Source organism: Oncorhynchus tshawytscha, linkage group LG22 (assembly GCF_018296145.1).
Source record: "Oncorhynchus tshawytscha isolate Ot180627B linkage group LG22, Otsh_v2.0, whole genome shotgun sequence".
Taxonomy (NCBI): Eukaryota; Metazoa; Chordata; class Actinopteri; order Salmoniformes; family Salmonidae; genus Oncorhynchus; species Oncorhynchus tshawytscha.
The window spans coordinates 31,106,540-31,126,651 of NC_056450.1; the positions used below are offsets into that span (position 1 = coordinate 31,106,540).

General features: G+C 42.9%; 1 protein-coding gene across 1 annotated transcript; it reads left to right on the forward strand.

Moving 5' to 3' along the window:
* Nucleotides 1-11,932: 11,932 nt before the first annotated feature.
* Nucleotides 11,933-16,054, forward strand: aar2 (AAR2 splicing factor). Its single transcript, XM_042304374.1, is given in 6 exon segments — nucleotides 11,933-11,992; nucleotides 11,994-12,399; nucleotides 14,623-14,682; nucleotides 15,057-15,253; nucleotides 15,491-15,670; nucleotides 15,840-16,054. Coding segments are annotated over 5 exon segments (873 nt in total). The 3' UTR covers nucleotides 15,641-15,670; nucleotides 15,840-16,054.
* The last annotated feature ends 4,058 nt before the right edge of the window (nucleotides 16,055-20,112 follow it).

Here is a 20,112-nt window from a genome sequence, read left to right on the forward strand (position 1 = left end):
CTTGTCCAACAATGCAAAGTTAATTTAAGTCTATTGATGCACCTGCGTCAATCTAAGTAACATAATAAAACATCGCCATAAATCCATTAGTTTAAACTAGAGAGATGAGTTTTTGCATGTGCAGTGTCTCAATCCACTGCATCAGTGTCACCCTTTTGCATGTGCAGTGTCTCAATCCACCGCATCAGTGTCACCCTTTTGCATGTGCAGTGTCTCAATCCACCGCATCAGTGTCACCCTTTTGCATGTGCAGTGTCTCAATCCACCGCATCAGTGGCACCCTTTTGCATGTGCAGTGTCTCAATCCACCGCATCAGTGTCACCCTTTTGCATGTGCAGTGTCTCAATCCACCGCATCAGTGTCACCCTTTTGCATGTGCAGTGTCTCAATCCACCGCATCAGTGTCACCCTTTTGCAAGTGCAGTGTCTCAATCCACCGCATCAGTGTCACCCTTTTGCATGTGCAGTGTCTCAATCCACCGCATCAGTGTCACCCTTTTGCATGTGCAGTGTCTCAATCCACCGCATCAGTGTCACCCTTTTGCATGTGCAGTGTCTCAATCCACCGCATCAGTGTCACCCTTTTGCATGTGCAGTGTCTCAATCCACCGCATCAGTGTCACCCTTTTGCATGTGCAGTGTCTCAATCCACCGCATCACTATTCTTCCAAGATAAATTATCCAGGTGAATGCCTGCCTCAGACCACTTGGAGAAAATAAAGTCCTCCCAAGTCACTTTATACACACAAGATCTCTGCTAAACATAGAATCACATGGTGGTCCATCTCTCTGGGACCTCCAATATCTTCAGAACGAAGTTGACAACAAATACAAAGTTGCCATTTGTCTTTGCAATTGATACAAACAAGCGACATACCGAGATGACTGCATCAATCTAATTAACATAATACAAACATCCCCATCAAAATCCATCTGTTGAAGCTAGAGATGTTTTTTGTATGGACTCCGTCTCAATCTACCGCATTCGCCTATGTCGGTCTTTCGCATCTGCGGTGGAAAGTGGTAGAGCTACAGTAGTAATGTTTGTCAGAGCAGGAGACGAAGACCTCTGTAGTGTCCGAACGGTTTGGGCTACAAACTAATATGACCCCAAACGGAAAGGGAGACTCACAAACACCATGATATTCTCCGTTTAACTCTATGATCCCACAAGTGTTACAGGACTCATACGAAGGTAACCCCGTACCGGTTAAAACATGTTATGGAAGGGGTTAAATGTGTGTTTAAAAAATATTTACGGACCTTTATTATATCTCCTATAAGACAGACACTTCAAACATGCATGATTTCTTTTTGGACTGTTTTGACATTTCTGAATAGAACCCTCCCAAAGGTTTAGACAGTTTGCAATATAAACGTAGGCTAAAGGCCTATTTCAATCATATTGAAATACATTTCATGTTCAATCAAGTTCTATTCATCTACTTGTAGGCTACTGTCTGTCATTTGTCTCAATATATGGTTTGGAGATGACACAGCATAATACAGACAGAAGCATGTCTGTTCTAAGAAATACATTGACAGATGTTTGTATTTTCTCTATTACACTGTGTGCACTGAAGTGACATGCATGATTGTCGCTGACACTATGACTTTCAGATGAAGGGAATGAAATAGTCTGTAATGTGCATCACTGCAGCTCTCAACTCACACAGCGGTGACGCTTCTGGCAAAGTCATTCAAAGTGTTATACTTTATCACTCAGGATGGAACTTTCCAGTGCTACTATTTTTGCTATGTGATGTTAGTATAACAAAATCAGATCACCCCAAAATAGAATAGTTGACCTATTTACCAATATGGCTTGTGGTTGTTGTGATCAATATTCCTCTCAAGGCACATTCAAGTTGCTAGAATCATGGAAGGGAAACATTCTGACCCTGCAGTCAATGCGCTACAATTCTTCATGTATTTGGAAAGCTGGGGATGCCAGTTTTCCATTGCTACCACATTTATCTCTCTACTCCTTCAATTGTGCATGTGGCTTTGTTTACAAATGCATTTTTACATCCAGTGTTTCCAGCATTGTTGAGGCACAGCTGCTCACCAGAACTCTTAAAGGGGCAACGTTTTCTTAAAAGGGCAATGACATACTTTGTAATAAAAAAAAAGTATTAATATTTATAATAAATAATAACAAATCAGGATGTTGTGTCCAATGGTGTAAATGCATATGGACAAACCCCATGCTTCAGCCTATGTACATTTTAGTGGTGTGCGGGTCAGCTGTTTGTTCATCCACCCGCATTTGCTTATAACCTATCCGCAACCACCTGACATCGGACAAAGTGAAAATCTGAGGCCCGCACCAACCCTAATCCTGCTTATTTAGAAAATGCTCTGTAGGCTGCATAAAAATAAAAATAAACATTTTGGTAGGCTATTTGTTAGTCAACTTGTCATCACACATAGCTTAACTTCTGTCATTATATGTTGCCCTAGACTGGGAAGAAAATGCACAAAAAAATTGAATGTCCAAATGACATCAATAGAAAGCTGTGAAAACGACCCAACAGGTTCCTGGCAAGATTTCAGCTTGGATGCATATTTTATGTGGTTGAAATTACTATCCACTTTTATGATGCTGATAAAGATAGGCCTACCGTCTGTAGAGGTGCTATCTAACTACTCATTCTCATAAGATGCTGAAAGAAAGGAATTACATTTCTCCACTCCTGTTCCTGAGTCAAAATGTGGCCTACATTTGGTGTATCATTTAACTACAAAAAATAGTTCAGTGGTCATTGGTAGCTCAGTTGGTAGAGCATGGTGCTTGCAATGCCAGGGTAGTGGATTTAATTGCCGGGACCACCCATCTGTAAAATGTATGCACACATGACTAAGTCCCTTTTGTCTGCTAAATGGCATTGAATTAGAGTTTGATGCCTCTTGAATTTATACACTGATTGAGTAGGTGACGTTATGGAGATTGTACTCTTATTTGAGAGATGGTGAGAGAGACAGTTCCTCAGTTTAGGGCTCTATAATGTTGATTAAAGATTATCAATGTTTGCAATTCTGTGCCATGTCACTCAGCTGTGATTATCCAATTAACTGTCCATTTATCCATACAAGATGTGGTCTTACAGTTCTGGTATTCACCCACATTGATGAATCCATCTGGTTAGATTGTCGTGGCAGACATTTGGGCAGCTATGTAAGAAAGCCTGTCTCTTTAATAACTCAGTGATGTCGTTACATCTATCACAAGCAGGCAGAGTGTTTAGTTCATTACCAAGTGCAGCTTGCCACCTACAAATCTCAGTTTCGGACATTATTTCCTTTCTGACCAATTTGAAGTCTGTTCTAGGTGACAGGTTCTTCTGCATCATCATCAAGGATGGCTGGGAGCTGCACCAGCTGGGCCATTGGTAAGTCTGACCCTTGACCAGGATAGCAGCAGTCCTAATGCATCCATCAGGTAAGTCTGAGTCATCTTCCCAGGCCGTGCAATGAAGCATCTTAGAGACATCAGGAAGGCATTGGCATCCAGGATCTGCTGGAGGTCAGGTGGGTGCAGTGGCTGGGCATGCATTTGTAGACAATGCCCCATCACATTTCCCTGCGACGTCCAATTTTTATGTTGAATAGTCCGAAATAATCCACTACGGGAGTAGAAGGATGGCTTGTACAGACGCAGAAGAGCCGGAGGTAGGTCTGCCATCTTTGGAACGTCAGGTTTGATGCGCCATCTTTGGGATTGCAAACAGCTGTGCTGAAGCTTCCGGATAGCTTCCCTTCCCGCTGAATCCAGTATCTACGACCCTGTTCCGCCACAACCCTCTCTGGGCCGGGATGGAGGAGAGTCTAGTTGAAATCTTGAATGAGTCACTCGATCAGCGGATGATGCAGATCCAAGACGATGGGGTGCATAGCATCCATCTCCAGGTGCTCTTCTCTTCACAATCTACAGCCAACTCTAAGGAGTCCTGAATCCTTATCATACTCAGGAGACGAGGGACCCAGATGGCTCTTAGAAGGAATAGACTGGTTTGACATGACGGCCTTGACCTATTCACGAAATGATTCCATCTGAGCTTGCTTCAGGAGGAGGATCTCTGTGGCTATGTAGTCTGCTGCTTCGCTGGTTGAACTGGAGAGTGGATCGGCCTCCCCGTGTAGGGATCTAGTTGTTAGGAGCTGAAGACTGGAACTCACAGACACATGTCCGCAGAAGGCTGATTTCTTCAGTTCGCTGTCATCAGGCTCCGGGTCAGCAGAAGGCATTGAAGGCCACCTATCTTCTAAGTGCTGGAGGAACTCGATGTGGTGCATCGATGTGGTTGGGCCAGTTCTTTCAATGTATTGCCCCAAGTGATGTCATCCGCAGTGTTGTTCACGGTATCTACATGCGGTACCTCCAGTTGACTACATCCGTAAGGTTCTAAATCTCTGCAACACAAGTTCCTATGAAGACCTTGTACTGTATCTACAAGATTCTGACTTGGTCCAATGAAGGACTGTAGTTGAATCGGACCAGAGGATGACTTGTTCGATGGGCAGGGTGAGTTCTGCTTGGAGGACACTGGCCAGCTGAGCCCCAGTAAGTGCAGCACTCAGCCCCAAGCGTGGCGTTGGCAGCTGTTTCTTTGGTGCAACGCGAAACCTGGCCAGAATGAAAGAAATGTGCATCTGCTTCTGGTCATCCACAGTCTGCATGTAGGCAACAGAGCCATATGATCTCTATGACGCATCACAGAATATGTGGAGGTCTCTGGTTGACTTTGGATTGTCAGCATATGGTGGTGCGTAAGTTCTGGTGAGTTCCATCTGGACAAGGTCAGGAATCTCTTGTTCCCAGAAAAGCCATCTGTCTAGCAGGCTCTGAAGTTGAATGGGCTCATCCCAAACTATCCCTTCTTTCCACAGGTCCTGGGCGAGTACCTTGGCTTGGGTTGTGAAAGGCACGATGTAGCCTAATGGGTGGTATTGACGGGCAAGCATGCTGTAGATATTCCTCATTGTAGGTTTTGAGAGCTACACAATGTGGTGCTTATATCTCAAGGAGTCTCTGAGGCAGTTTCAACGTTGCCAAAGGGGTTGGTTCCTGGAGGTCCGTGCTACTTTGGGAAAGCTACAGTTCACTGCTTTCTGATCTAGCCTTGGGCAGTATGTGCTCGATGACAGCCGGTACATTGCTGGCCCAACGGTGTATCTAAAAGCCTATAGTATGGAGCATCTGCCGCAGTACATTAACAAGGTTTCTTGCTTCATCGGCAGAGGGGATGTCACTACTTACAACTACGGCATGTTGACAGAATCTGAGGAGGACAGGGATGGTCCCAAGGTTGGTCCAGGGAGGAGAAGGTCATTGAGTGACTGTCCTTTATGCTGGAACGAACAGTTAAACACAATCCTATCTTTTCCATTGTGATGTACAATATGGTAGGTATAAACCAGGACTCAGTAGCTGGTTCAGCTACCTCAGGTGGCACCAGTGACACGTAGCCTACCGTCTGAAGCTTCTTTATCTCCTGGCAGTACACCTCTGCGCATTTTGGGTCTCTGGCGAGTATGTGGAAAGCTGCTCGTCGAGCATCTCATTCCAAAATCATGGGCATTAATATGGAGTTGGTCCCCCCTTTGCTGCTATAGCACCTCCACTATTCTGGGAAGGCTTTTGACTAGATGTTAGAACATTGCTGCGGGGACTTGCTTCCATTCAGCCACTAGAGCATTAGTGAGGTCGGGCACTGATGTTGGATGATTAGGCCTGGCTCACAGTCGATGTTCGAATTTATCCCAAAGGTGTTTGATGGGGTTGAGGTCAGGGCTCTGTGTAGGCCAGTCAAGTTCTTCCACACCAATCTCAACAAACCTTTTCTGTATGGACCTCATTTTGAGCACAGGGGCAGTGTCGTGCTGAAACAGGAAAGGGCCTTCCCCAAACTGTTGCCACAAAGTTGGAAGCACAGAATAGTCTAGAATGTCATTGTATGCTGTAGCGTTAATATTTCCATTCACTGGAACTAACTAAGGTGCATAGCCAGAACCATGAAAAACCACCCCAGACCATTATTCCTCCTCCACCAATCTTTATAGTTGGCACTGTACATTGGGGCAGATAGCATCCTCCTGGCATCCACCAAACCCAGCTACATCTGTTGGACTGCCAGATGCTGAAGCATGATTCATCACTCCAGAGAACATGTTTCCACTGCTCCAGAGTCCAATGGTGGCGAGCTTTCCACCACTCCAGCCGACGCTTGGCATTGCGCATGGTGATCTTAGGCTTGTGTGCGGCTGCTCGGCCATGCAAACCCATTTCATGAAGCTCCCGATGAACAACTCTTGTGCTGACGTTGCTTCCAGAGATAGTTTGGAACTCGATAGTGAGTGCTGCAAATGAGGACAGACCATTTTTACGTGCTATGTGATCCTATGTGGCCTACCACTTCACGGCTGAGCCGTTGGTGCTCCTAGACATTTCCACTCCACAATAACAGCACTTACAGTTGACCGGGGTGCCCCTAGCAGTGCTGAAATTTGATGTACTGACTTGTTGGAAATGTGGCATCCTATGATGGCCATTCTACCGCCAATGTTTGTCTATGGAGACTCGGCTGTGTGCTCAATTTTATACACCTGTCAGCAACGGGTGTGGCTGAAATAGCTGAATCCACTAATTCGAAGGGTTGTTGACATACTTTTGTATATATAATATAGTGTCTTCTTTTTCCTCCAAATGAAAATGTGGATTTCAAAAAATCCAAAGAATATCTCTTTAAAATTACATTTTTGTGAGAATCACCCAAAAAAACACTAAGTAGTCTGTTTGTGTGCATTCGGGCTCTGGATGTAAGAAGCACAATGCGATATATAATAATGTTCTGGGTTGGGATTTGCTGATTCCATCTGTGCCTAAAGTAAACGTTCCAGTACTGACTGAACATAAACATTCTTTAATCCAACCACACATCATTGCAGCCCTCCCAACCAGACTGACTCATCAAGGACTTTACCAAGTACCACGACCTTTTAGACAAAAACCTGTTTTAGACAAAAACCTGTTTTAGACAAAAACCTGTTTTAGACAAAAACCTGTTTTAGACAAAAACCTCCGCCAAGTGAATCAAGTGGATCTTCCAGCAAGACTATAACCCCAAACATAAAATCCACAAAGAAATGGTTAATTCACCACAAAATCAACATTTTGCAAGGCCACCTCAGTCTCCGGATTTGAGTCCCATTTAAAAACCTGTGGTTTGAGTATAATTTTTCAGTCCATAAGCACAGACGAAGGATATCAATGATCTGGAAAGATTCTGTATATAGAAATTGTCTAAGATCCCTCCCATGTGTTCTCCATTCTCATCAAGCATTAGAAAAATACTCGTATCATTATCCTCGAGCTTGCAAGGTGAGGGTACTTTAAAAAATATATTTTTTACTTACTTGTTAAACAAAATCTCTTTCTCTGATTAATTGTGTAAGTATAAAATAACATAATTTGTCCGTTTTTTTAGCATACAATATAGCTCAGTACTTGTATTATTTATTTATTGTATTTTTTGCTAATCTTTATCAAGGGATCAAATCATTTGGGACCCCACTGTATATAATAATAATAATAATAATAATAATAATAATATATGCCATTTAGTAGACACTTTTTTGCATTAATTTGACATTCCTTTGTATATAGACTTGAATGTAACAGTTTGAATGGAACAGTTTGAATACAACGGTTAGTAATGTAACAGTTTGAAAGCAACAGTTTCAGCATTATTATACTATTACGCACGACAGTTTTCCAGAACTATTTTAAGGTCTCCAAAGTGTACATAGCCTAGCCCGCTGATTGGGGAGCATCTAACCTAAACCTGTCAACGTTGCTCCCCTGCTCCTATAATCTCTCCAACGAAACCGAAAGAAACCAAAAAGGTGATTGATTGATCGTGGAAATTGTCCTCGACTTGATGGGACTGGAGTTTGCTGAAATCCTAAGCCCACCGCTAGCAACCCATGACAGAGAGGGAAACTAGAGACGCCAGTAGGATTTCGGCGATGTTGGGTAACCACGGAACTTCGGAAAAATCACTGCACATCCTGGGTCCGCTTGCCAACGCGTTGACTTTACCCATGAAAGCGTTTTTAAACACCCAAATAGGCTACTAACCTTTTGGATACAATGTACACAGCCCGATCACGAATAACTCCCGCAGCTCCTGCTGGCTCCCGATGACACGGATTTGCTTGTCTGAAGATCATCCTATAGAAAATGATAAATGGTAGGTGGCCATTCCCTTCTGACATGTGATGCATACTTGCGTAACGATGGGTGCTGTCCTAGATCAATGGAAAGCACACTTGGAGATGGGGTCCATTCATGTAGATAAAACCAACTAATGTTATAGTGTTTTCTCTCTGTTCTGAACTGTTGCATGTTGAATAGTTTGATCATGATTAAATATAGACATATACTTACAGTTTATGTCGTGCGCCCAAGAATAACCTTTCAATTACGCGCATTGCGCGCAGGACGCATTCCATATTAAATCTACAAATAATTCATGTGAAATAAAACAAGCTGACTGGCAGGTATGTGTTAACTCACACACTACTTGATTTTTCAGTATGTGAACGGGCCTGTGCTCCGTAGCGTCGTGGTGTTTCTGCTGTTGGGTGTCTCCTACAGTAAGCGCAGGTGCAACTACACGGATATACTCAGCACGTACAGAGAACTAATCTTCGTTGAACTTCAGAATTTGGTATGTGGGCCATCAGATCGTTGAATGTGTGTTACTGTTGTTCACAAGATCAAAGTGGCTTTATCTCAAACATAACTATTAGTTGTGTCTTTATTAATTTATTCTACCTGTTATATTGACTATGGAAAATGGCAGATGCAAAATTCACACTTCAGAAAAACGTATTCCATACGTCTGGCACTAGCTTGAGCCTACACAAATATTATGCAGGGCAAGTCTGTACAGTGGAATACTTGTTTGACTGCCTTCACTGATTTGTTATGAATACTATATCCTTTAAAAACATGTATATCCCTTTATTGTCTAACAGACATGTATGTTTTCTTGGAACAGAATCTGACAGGCACTTTTGACACACCCAAAGAGAGGGACCATTGTCCCTCAGGAAAGGTAGTGTGTGTGTGTGTGTGGGTGCGTGTGTGTGTGTGTGTGTGTGTGTGTGTGTGTGTTTGGTTTTACTATCCTTATGGGGACTAGGAGTCCTCACAAGGATAGTAAAACAATGAAAATTGTCAGTGTCATTTTGCAAGTCCCCACAAGGAAAAATTATATTTTAGGCTTAAATTAGTTTTAGATTTGGGGTTATGGTTAAGGTTAGGGTTAGTTTAAGGGTTAGGGAAAATTGGATGTTGAATGGAAATCAATTGTTTGCTCCCCACAAGGATAGTAAAACAAATGTGTGTGTGTGTTTGTTTGTGTGTCAGTTTCAGCACCATGGACAGGGGATGTAGCTAATATGCCCCTCTGTGAAAACAATTACCCCTTGCCTTATACTCCAATTACAACTTTGTTTATTTGTTTGTTTGAGTGATTGATTGATTGAATGATTGGTTTCTTGAATGTATGAAATAAAAATGTGAATTGCAGATGACAACACAATCATTGTACGAAATGTATTTCCAACGTGTATCTCTTATTTGACAGTATGCCTAATAATTCACTGTTTTCCCATGCTTCATTATGGCAGCTGCAGCACGTGTTGCGCTCCATCCATGGTATGACGGAGCAATTCCTGTGTCAGGGCTGGGATCAGGAACACGGGCGGGGCAGCAGAGAGCAGTGGGCCATGAAGAAGCCAGTGGAGATGATGGCAGTGCTGATCAGACAGAACTGCAGGCACACTGACCTGGTGAGGCTGCTTTAAAGACAGGGCCAGGTTTCACTATGGTTCTGGCGAATGCTTTTTGTTACTTACGGTTCATAATAATGATAGTTAATGTGTATAAATGATGTATATCAGTCAACGACGATGTAATGAGATGAGACGGATCCTCAAAGTTTTGCCTTTGCTTTCTTTAAGGTGAGGAAACAGAAGAGAACAGCGCTGTGTGTGACTGCCCAGAGGACGAAGGGAAAGAACAGGAAGAGGATGAGACTCATCAGGGCACTGATAAACTGTTGGCAGAAGCTGCAGAGTTTGTACACACCCACAAAATAATTTGAAAAAAATATGTTTTTATTTTTTATCAAAATTGTTTCAAAAAAGCTTATTTTGTAGAGTAGAATGACAGTTTGTATGTCAGGCATAGGCCTCTGTTTATGACCTTTTACTTCTTGTCTGTACAGTCCCACATGTATAAGCTATAGGTCACCATAGATCAGGGATGGGCCACTTTGATGTGGGCGGGGGCCACAAAAAAAACGAACTGATCATGCTTACTATAAGTTTAGATAACTAGCCGCTAGACTAACTTGCCAATCTAAAAAGGTTTACCTGACTTGGGCTAATTAAGTGACTGCTGATGCACAACCAACCACATGTTGAAATTGCACCTTGTGTAATCTATTATTCTAACTCTCAACAGTAAATTGAGACCCGACTGAGTTCCCCCCATTAATTATGGTTGTTAGAGGATGGTTTTACAATGCAGTGAAGATATTTACTTGTAATACCTTGGTGCACACACATTTTATAACTCTTAGCTATCTCACAATCCAGATATTGTTTTTGTGAAACCGATAGATACAGTTGTTGTTCTATGAAATGTATTTAAGATGCCCACTGATAAAGGTTTCTTAAACTGCATCATTGGTTGTTTATTCCTGTAATGATCGAAACATGGGCCATTACTAGAGACCTATTGTTTAGTTCTCTTGTTATAAGAAATTGTTAACAAAATGGACAAAAAACAAGAAACTCCCCAAGTTGCATAACTTCCAGAACGTTTCTCATTTTAGGTTTTTGTTTCTGTGGGGAAAGATATTCCACATGCACAGTCATGTTTACATGAACTCTAGCACTGTTAGTGCTATCTTGGATCCTTGGGACGTCCATACCATAAACTTAACCCTAACCATTTTAAATGTCTACTTCAATATGGTCATACCAAGGATCATTTAGCTATTTGATTTACAATTTTAGAACCCCTTAAGGTATCAAAACATTTTTGTTTGATGAAACATTGAATTTGGCTTTCCTGCTATTAGCCCATAGAAACACGTTGACTAACAGCTTTATACATAGCTTAGCAGTAAGAAAATACATTCTAAAGGAATGTCTGTCCTATATCTGAGACATATAAGAATGATCAGGACACAAATATATATATATATATATATATATATTTTTTTATATACAAATATATATTTTACATGTATTTAACCTCTTATTTTAGGCACTAAACAATCTCCATATATTTCCATTCATTTTGTTCACTGGTACCCATACAAAGAACTGATATCGCTAATTTAACGGGCCACAGATTTTGATGGGGATTTTACTATTACGCTAAATCACGCTAAATCGACTCTAGGGGGTTTTGAGCACTGGATACAAATCAGTATTCGACTTCCATCCGTCAGTTCACATACATGAAAGCCGGTCACTAGGGGGCAATAGTGACCGTTTTTACCTTCAATTAGGTTTTGATTTTGCTAGAGCTGTGTGGACAGGGATGGCAGGTTGTTTTAAGCCTATCACAAACCTTTACTCTTACGTGGATCATTCGGAGTTAATGCCTAACATAATCATCTGCCTTTGATTCCAAAGGTTGTAAATTCGAATCCAGCAATATAAAGTTGTTTTTGAGATTTTTGTTTAAAGCCTATCCCAAACCTTAACCCTTACCTTACCATTCAGAGTTAATGTCTAAACTTAACCCTTACAATTTCAGAGATAATGGCTAAACCTAACCTTAAACACTTAGAAACTTGACATTTGCAACATCTTCAAAATTTGACGTTTGAGAAACATGGATTAATGATAAATCCTGAGGTGGCATGGGGGTTGTTTGAGGAGGGAGCAACCCTGGTTGTTATGGAGCGTTCTCGAGGGCACAGAGCTCGGTATAAACTACAAGAGCTGGCAGGTCGGGTCTTGCTTCCAGGGGGTGAAGATGATCCCACCAGGCCTCCACTTCCTCCACTACTGTTCCTCCAACGCACCAGACCATGGGGGTGAAACAGGCCCTAAAAAAGGCCTCTGAAAGAGCGAGATCTGTCTGGCCAACTGGGACCCCAAAGAGGAGGATCTGGACATCTCTGCCTCCCAGAATGAAGAGGAGGTGGGCTGGGTCTGGGTGGGCCTACAAGACCTGGACCCTTTCCTGGGCCCCTAACAGTACGAGCTGATTTACAAATGTGTCTCCCTAACTGCCTGGGTGAACCAGGAGCTAGCCACAAGGTTGCAGCTTCTCCTGGGTTGTATGTGTGCCGTCAACAACCTAATCCCATAACTTTAGCTCAAACACCAAGACCCGTGAGGAACAGAACATAGTGTGCTTAAACAAATAACACTCAAATTATTGTATTTTTTCTATATTGAATACATCCTTTAAACTTTCACAGTGTAGGTTGGAAAAAGTATGTGAACCCCTAGGCTAATGACTTCTCCAAAAGCTACAGTGCCTTGCAAAAGTATTCATCCCTGTCAGAGTGTGCGCAACTGGTAGGAAGTCAGGTGCAGGAAAGCAGAGATGAGTGAACAGGCACACTTTATTCAGGCAGAGGAAAACAGACGGACGCAAACTGCTTCACAACACTCCGGCCCAAGGGAAAAAGCGATAGCGCACAAATACACAAATAGGTACAAATAACAAAACCACGGGTTACAACAATACCCAGCACAAAACCAGCCTGAAGCGTCACACACGTAACGAATGAACAATACCACACACAGACATGGGGGGAACAGAGGATAATATACACATAGAGTAATGAGGGGATGTAACCAGGTGTGCGGGAAAACAAGACAAAACAAAACAAAACAGGAACACACACAAAACACCAGCGGAACCCATCCAACTTGAAGGAGCTGGAGCAGTTTTGCCTTGAAGAATGGCAAAACTCCCAGTGGCTAGATGTGCCAAGCTTACAGAGACATACCCCCAAGTGACTTGCAGCTGTAATTGCTACAAAAGGTGAGTCACCTTACAGTATATTGACTTTTTGCATCTTCAATGTGGTAGGCATGTTGTGTAAATCAAATAATACAAACCTCCCCCAAAATCTATTTTAATTCCAGGTTGTAAGGCAAAATAGGAAAAATGCCAAGGGGGTGAATACTTTCGCAAGCCACTGTAATTGGAGTCAGGAGTCAGCATTTCTGGAGTCCAATCAATGAGACGAGATTGGAGATGTTGGTTAGAGCTGCCTTACCCTATTAAAAAACACAAAACAAATTTGACTTTGCTATTCACAAGAAGCATTGCCTGATGTGAACCATGCCTTGAACAAAAGAGATCTCAGAAGACCTAAGATGAAGAATTGTTGACTTGCATGAACCTGCAAAGGGTTACACAACTATCTCTAAAAGCCTTGATGTTCATCTGTCCACGATAAGACAAATTGTCTATAAATGGAGAAAGTTCAGCACTGTTGTTGCTCTCCCAGGAGTGGCCGTCCTGCAAAAAGCACAGTGTAGAATGTCAGCTAAAGACTTCCAGAAATCTCTGGAACATGTTAACATCTCTGTTGATGAGTCTACGATACGTAAAACACTAAACACGAATGGTGTTCGTGGGAGGACCCCACGGCGGGAGATGCCACTGCTGTCCAAAACAAACCATTGCTGCATGTCTGAAGTTTGCAAAAGTGCACCTGGATGTTCCACAGCGCTACTGGCAAAATATTCTGTGGATAGATGAAACTACAGTTGAGTTGTTTGGAAGGTACACACAACACTATGTGTGGAGAAAAAAAGGCACAGCACACCAACATCAAAACCTCATCTCAACTGTAAAGTATGGTGGAGGGAGCATCATGGTTTGAGGCTGCTTTGCTGCCTCAGGGCCTGGACAGCTTGTTATCATTGACGGAAAAATTAATTCTCAAATTTATCAACAATAAAAAATAAAAAATAAATAAGTAACCTTTATTTGAGCAAGAGAATGTTAGGCTATCTCTCCACCAATTGAAGCTCAACAGAAGTTTGGTGATGCAACAGGACAACGACCCAAAACACAGAAGAAAATCAACAACAGATTGGCTTCAACAGAAGAAAATACGCCTTCTGGAGTGGCCCAGTCAGAGTCCTGACCTCAACCCAATTGAGATGCTGTGGCATGATCTCAATAGAGCAGTTCACAACAGACATCCCAAGTATGTTGTGGAACTGAAACAGTTTTGTAAAGAGGAATGGTCCAAAATTCCTCCTACATGTCTGATCCGCATCTACAGAAAATGTTTGGTTGAGGTTATTGCTGCCGAAGGCGGGTCAACCAGTTATTTAATCTAAGGGTTCACATACTTTTCCCACCCTGCACTATGAATGTTTACATGGTGTGTTCAATAAAGACATGAAAATGTATAATTATTTGTGTGTTATCAGTTTAAGCAGACTGTGTTTGTCTATTGTTGTGACCTAGATGAAGATCAAATCACATTTTATTACCAATTTATGCAGAAATCTTAGATTTATTTCCAAAGGGTTAACATACTTTTTCTTGCCACTTTATGCCCTGGACATTCTGTTGGAGAAACACCACCAGCAGCAACCACTCAATGAGCTAGGTGAAGCGGAAGTAAGATCTATGTGATATATTTGACTGATTTATGTGGATTTATGGAGAAGATAAAGTGAATAGGAACTTAGACTAGAAGTTATAGATTGCGAAATATCAAAGGAGATTGGGGCTTAGACATTTGAATTGACATGATTGCAACCATGCTGTAGTCATATGTCTTTCTGCCTCAGGCGCCTATCCTCAACCACTATAAACCATATTTAATAGGACATCTGACAACTACAGCCTTTGCTCTAAGAGCTGTAAAATAACCTGGATATGTTACATTACTGTTTTGTGTTCGTTCATAAGCAGTTGAAAATTAACTGTCTTTCTGATTGCCTCTCTCTGTTTCTCTCCTATGCCTTTCCCTCTCCCCAGGTGAGCTGCAGTTTGCATTTGTGTATTTTCTCATTGGGACCGTGTACGTACGAGGGCTTTGAGCAGGGGAAGCATCTGCTGGCCCGGATCTATACCTGGGCCTCATCGCTGTGCTCTACCAGCAGCTGGGAGAGATACCGACAGACTTCTCTGTGGACATTGTGTCTCAGGACAACTACCTCACCTCCACGTTACAGGTGAGCTGGCATCAATTAAACCCCATCATTACTGATGTCTGTATTATAGAATATCTTCCCCAGTTCTAGAAGACAAAACAGACCGCACCGTAAATTGGTTAAAAGCAGCAGGTGGCCATCCTATCACATCTGACCACAGAACACAGTCCGTCATTTTCTATTAAATTCCTGATAATTCTACATGTTGAATCTGTGACTCGTGTCTAACTTGCTCTCCATTTCCCTTCTCTCCGTCAGGACTTCTTCCAGTTTGCCAGTGGGCCTGGGGTGGACGGCACCCTGCAGAAGGGGGCAGAGAAGTTCAAGGCCCACCTGACCACTGAGGTAGATCCTGATGATTGTGACCCTGTTGTAGTGTTACTGCCTGAGAGGATCACACTGGACTGAGCATGCTGTGAAGAACATCCAGGGTCACAGGTATGTGGGGGTCAGGAAATAGGACTGCAACCTTGCCTTAAAGAAGAGACTTATAATTTTTTATTTTTTTACATTTGTATTATTTTTATTTTTATTTATTATACTTTTAGCCCTTTTTCACCCCAATTGGTAGTTACAGTCTTGTCCCATCCCTGCAACTCGCATACAGACTCGGGAATAGGCGAAGGTCAAGAGTCATGCATCCTCCGAAACTCAACCCTGCCAAGCCGCACTGCTTCTTGACACACTGCTCGCTTACCCCAAAAGCCAGTCACACCAATGTGTGGGAAGAAACACCATACCACTGGCGACCGAGGTCAGCTTGCAGGCGCCCGGCCCGCCACAAGGAGTCGCTAGAGCGCGATGGGACAACGACATCCCGGCCGACCAAACCCTCCCCTAATCCGGATGTCGCTGGGCAAATTGTGCATCATCTCCCGGTCACGGCCAGCTGTGACACAGCGTGGGATCGAACCCAGGTCTGTAGTGAAGCCTCTGTTTTCTTTGTCTCTCATTTCCTTCAAGTGTGTTGCCTTGAGCTTGACCATTCTTAGGAAAAACAACTGACCTCCAAGGCTCTTGATGCTGGGGTGTCATTCTAGTTCTGGCCATGCTGCCCCCTCCCTGGCTCTCTGTCTTTAACTTCTCTGCCAGTCTACTCATAAACAAGCACATGTCCATCTAAAATTAATGGTCCAATTGGAATCAGGAATGGGGTCAATATGGCACTTTCTACGTGGATCATTCTAAGGTTCTAGAGGAGAATGGGGAAATGTGGAAAACCTCACTGATACCCTCTAGTGGTCCTTCTGTGTTCATGTTTGCACCTATCATCAATAGTTCGTTATTTTTTGGGATTGCCTATCTTAGATTTTATTGAGGGTGTAGAGAAATGCTTGTGCTCCTAGCTCCAACACTGCAGTAGTATCTAACAATACACAAGAATCTAAAAGTAAAAGAATGCAATTCAAAATTATAGATGTGTGTTTGTGTGATGAGACGTATATGTGGATGTATAAGTATATATGTATTATGGACAGTATGTGGATTGAATATGTAGTATATCTGAATACGTAGGATAGAATAGTGTATGTACAGCAATAGTTGAATAGGTTGGCCTAGACTAGAATACAGAATACACAGTTGAAGGCGGAAGTTTACATACACTTAAGATGGAGTCAATAAAACTAGTTTTTCAACCACTCCACAAAATTCTTGTTAACAAACTATAGTTTTGGCAAGTCGGTAAGGGAATCTACTTTGTGCATGACACAAGTCATTTTCCTAACAATTGTTTACAGACAGATTATTTCACTGCATCACAATTCTAGTGGGTCAGAAGGTTTACATGCACTAAGTTGACTGTGCCTTTAAACAGCTTGGGAAATTCCAGAAAATGATGTCATGGCTTGAGAAGCTTCTAACAGGCTAATTGACATCATTTGAGTCAATTGGAGGTGTACCTGTAGATGTATTTCAAGGCCTACCTCCAAACTCAGTGCCTCTTTGCTTGACATCATGGGAAAATCTAAAGAAATCAGCCAAGAGAAATAAAATTGTAGACCTCCACAAGTCTGGTATATCCTTGGCAGCAAATCTCAAGCGCCTGAAGGTACCACGTTCATCTGTACAAACAATTGTACGCAAGTATAAACACCATGGGACCATGCAGTCATCATACCGCTCAGGAAGGAGACGCGTTCTGTCTCCTAGAGATGAATGCACTTTGGTGCGAAAAGTGCAAATGAATCCCAGAACAACAGCAAAAGACCTTGTGAAGATGCTGGAGGAAACAGGTAGAAATGTATCTATATCCACAGTTAAACGAGTCCTATATCGACATAACCTGAAAGGCCGCTCAGCAAGGAAGAAGCCACTGCTCCAAAACCGCCATAAAAAAGCCAGACTACGGTTTGCAACTGCACATGGGGACAAAGATTGTACTTTTTGGAGAAATGTCCTCTGGTCTGATGAAACAAAAATGTTTGGAGGAAAGAGGGGGAGGCTTGCAAGTCAAAGCACACCATCCCAACCGTGAAGCACTGGGGTGGCAGCATCATTTTGTGGGGGTGCTTTGCTGCAGGAGGGACTGGTGCACTTCACAAAATAGATGATATCATGAGGATATATTGTGGATATATTGAAGCAACATCTCAAGACATCAGTTAAAGCTTGGTTGCAAATGGGTCTTCCAAATGAACAATGACCCAAGCATACTTCCAAAGTTGTGGCAAAATGGCTAAAGAACAACAAAGTCAAGGTATTGGAGTGGCCATCACAAAGCCCTGACCTCAATCCCATAGAAAATCTGTGGGCAGAACTGAAAAGGCGTGTGCAAGCAAGGAGGCCTACAAACCTGACACAGTTACACCAGCTCTGTCAGGAGGAATGAGCCAAAATTCACCCAACTTATTGTGGGAAGCTTGTGGAAGGCTACCCGAAACGGAGTCAGGTTTTTTAAAAACAAATTAAAGGCAATGCTACAAAATTCTAATTGAGTGTAAACTTCTGACCCACTGGGAATGTGATGAAAGAAATAAAAGCTGAAATAAATCCTTTTCTCTACTATTATTCTGACATTTCACATTCTTAAAATAAAGTGGTGATCCTAACTGACCTAAGACAGGGAATTTTTACTAGGATTAAATGTCAGGTATTGTGAAAACAGAGTTTAAATGTATTTGGCTAAGATGTATGTAAACTTCCGACTTCAACTGTACATATGAAATCAAATCAAATCAAATTGTGTTTGTCTCATGTTCCGAATACAACAGATGTAGACCTTACAGTGAAATGCTTACCTATGAGCCCTTAACCAACAATGCTGTTAAAAAATCCAGATAAGAATAAGAAATAAAAGTAACAAGTAATTAAAGAGCAGCAGTAAAGTATCAATAGCGAGACTATATACAGGGGGTACCGGTACAGAGTCAATGTGTGGGGGCACCGGTTAGTCAGGGTAATATGTACATGTAGGTAGAGTTATTAAAGTGACTATTATGCATATAGATAATAGAGTAGCAGCGGTGTAAAAGAGGGGGGGTGGGGTGGGGGGGTGGGGGGAATTCAAATAGTCTGGGTAGCCATTTGATTAGGTGTTCAGTAGTCTTATGGCTTGGGGATAGAAGCTATTTAGAAGCCTCTTGGACCTAGACTTGGCACTCCGGTACCGCTTGCCGTGCGGTAGCAGAGGGAACAGTCTATGACAAGGGTGGCTGGAGTCTTTGACAATTCTTAGGGCCTTCCTCTAACACCGACTGGTGTAGAGGTCCTGGAAGGCAGGAAGCTTGGTCCCGGTGATGTACTGGGCCGTTCGCACTACCCTCTGTAGTGCCTTGCAGTTGGAGGCCGAGCAGTTGCCGTACCAGGCAGTGATGCAACCAGGATGCTCTCAATGGTGCAGCTGTAGAACCTTTTGAGGATCTGAGGACCCATGCGAAATCTTTTCAGTCTCCTGAGGGGGAATAGGTTTTGTCGTGCCCTCCTCACGCCTGTCTTGGTGTGCTTGGACCATGTTAGTTTGTTGGTGATGTGGACGCTAAGGAACTTGAAGCTCTCAACCTGCTCCACTGCAGCCCCGTCAATGAGAATAGGGGCGTGCTCGGTCCTCTTTTTCCTGTCGTCCACAATCATCTCCTTTGTCTTGATCACGTTGAGGGAGAGGTTGTTGTCCTGGCACCACACGGCCAGTTCTCTGACCTCCTCCCTATAGGCTGTCTCGTCGTTGTCGGTGATCAGGCCTACCACTGTTGTGTCATCGGCAAACTTGATGATGGTGTTGGAGTCGTACCTGGCCATGCAGTCATGAGTGAACAGGGTGTACAGGAGGGGACTGAGCACACACACCTGAGGGGTCCCTGTGTGAGGATCAGCGTGACGGATGTATTGTTACCTACCCTTACCACCTGGGGGTGACCCGTTAGGAAGTCCAGGATCCAGTTGCAGAGGGAGGTGTTTAGTCCCAGGGTCCTTAGTTTAGTGATGAGCTTTGAGGACACTATGGTGTTGAATGCTGAGCTGTAGTCAATGAACAGCCTTCTCACATAGGCATTCCTTTTGTCCAGGTTGCATCATCTATGGATCTGTTGGGGTGGTATGCAAATTATAGTGGGTCTCGGGTTTCTGGGATAATGGTGTTGATCTGAGCCATGACCAGCCTTTCGAAGCACTTCATGGGTAAAACAGTATGTAAACATTATTAAAGTGACCAGTGTTCCATGTCTATGTACATAGGGCAGCAGTCGTTAAGGTCCAGGCTTGAGTAAATGGATGGCAGCCAGCTAGTGACAGTGACCAAGTTCAGGGCAGGGTACTGGGCGGAAGCCGGCTAGTGATGGCTATTTAACAATCTGATGGCCTTGAGATTTCACAACCATCTGCAATGTGTGTCTAATATAGCATGCAGTAACATTACCATTCACTGTAACCTTGTGTAACTGGTC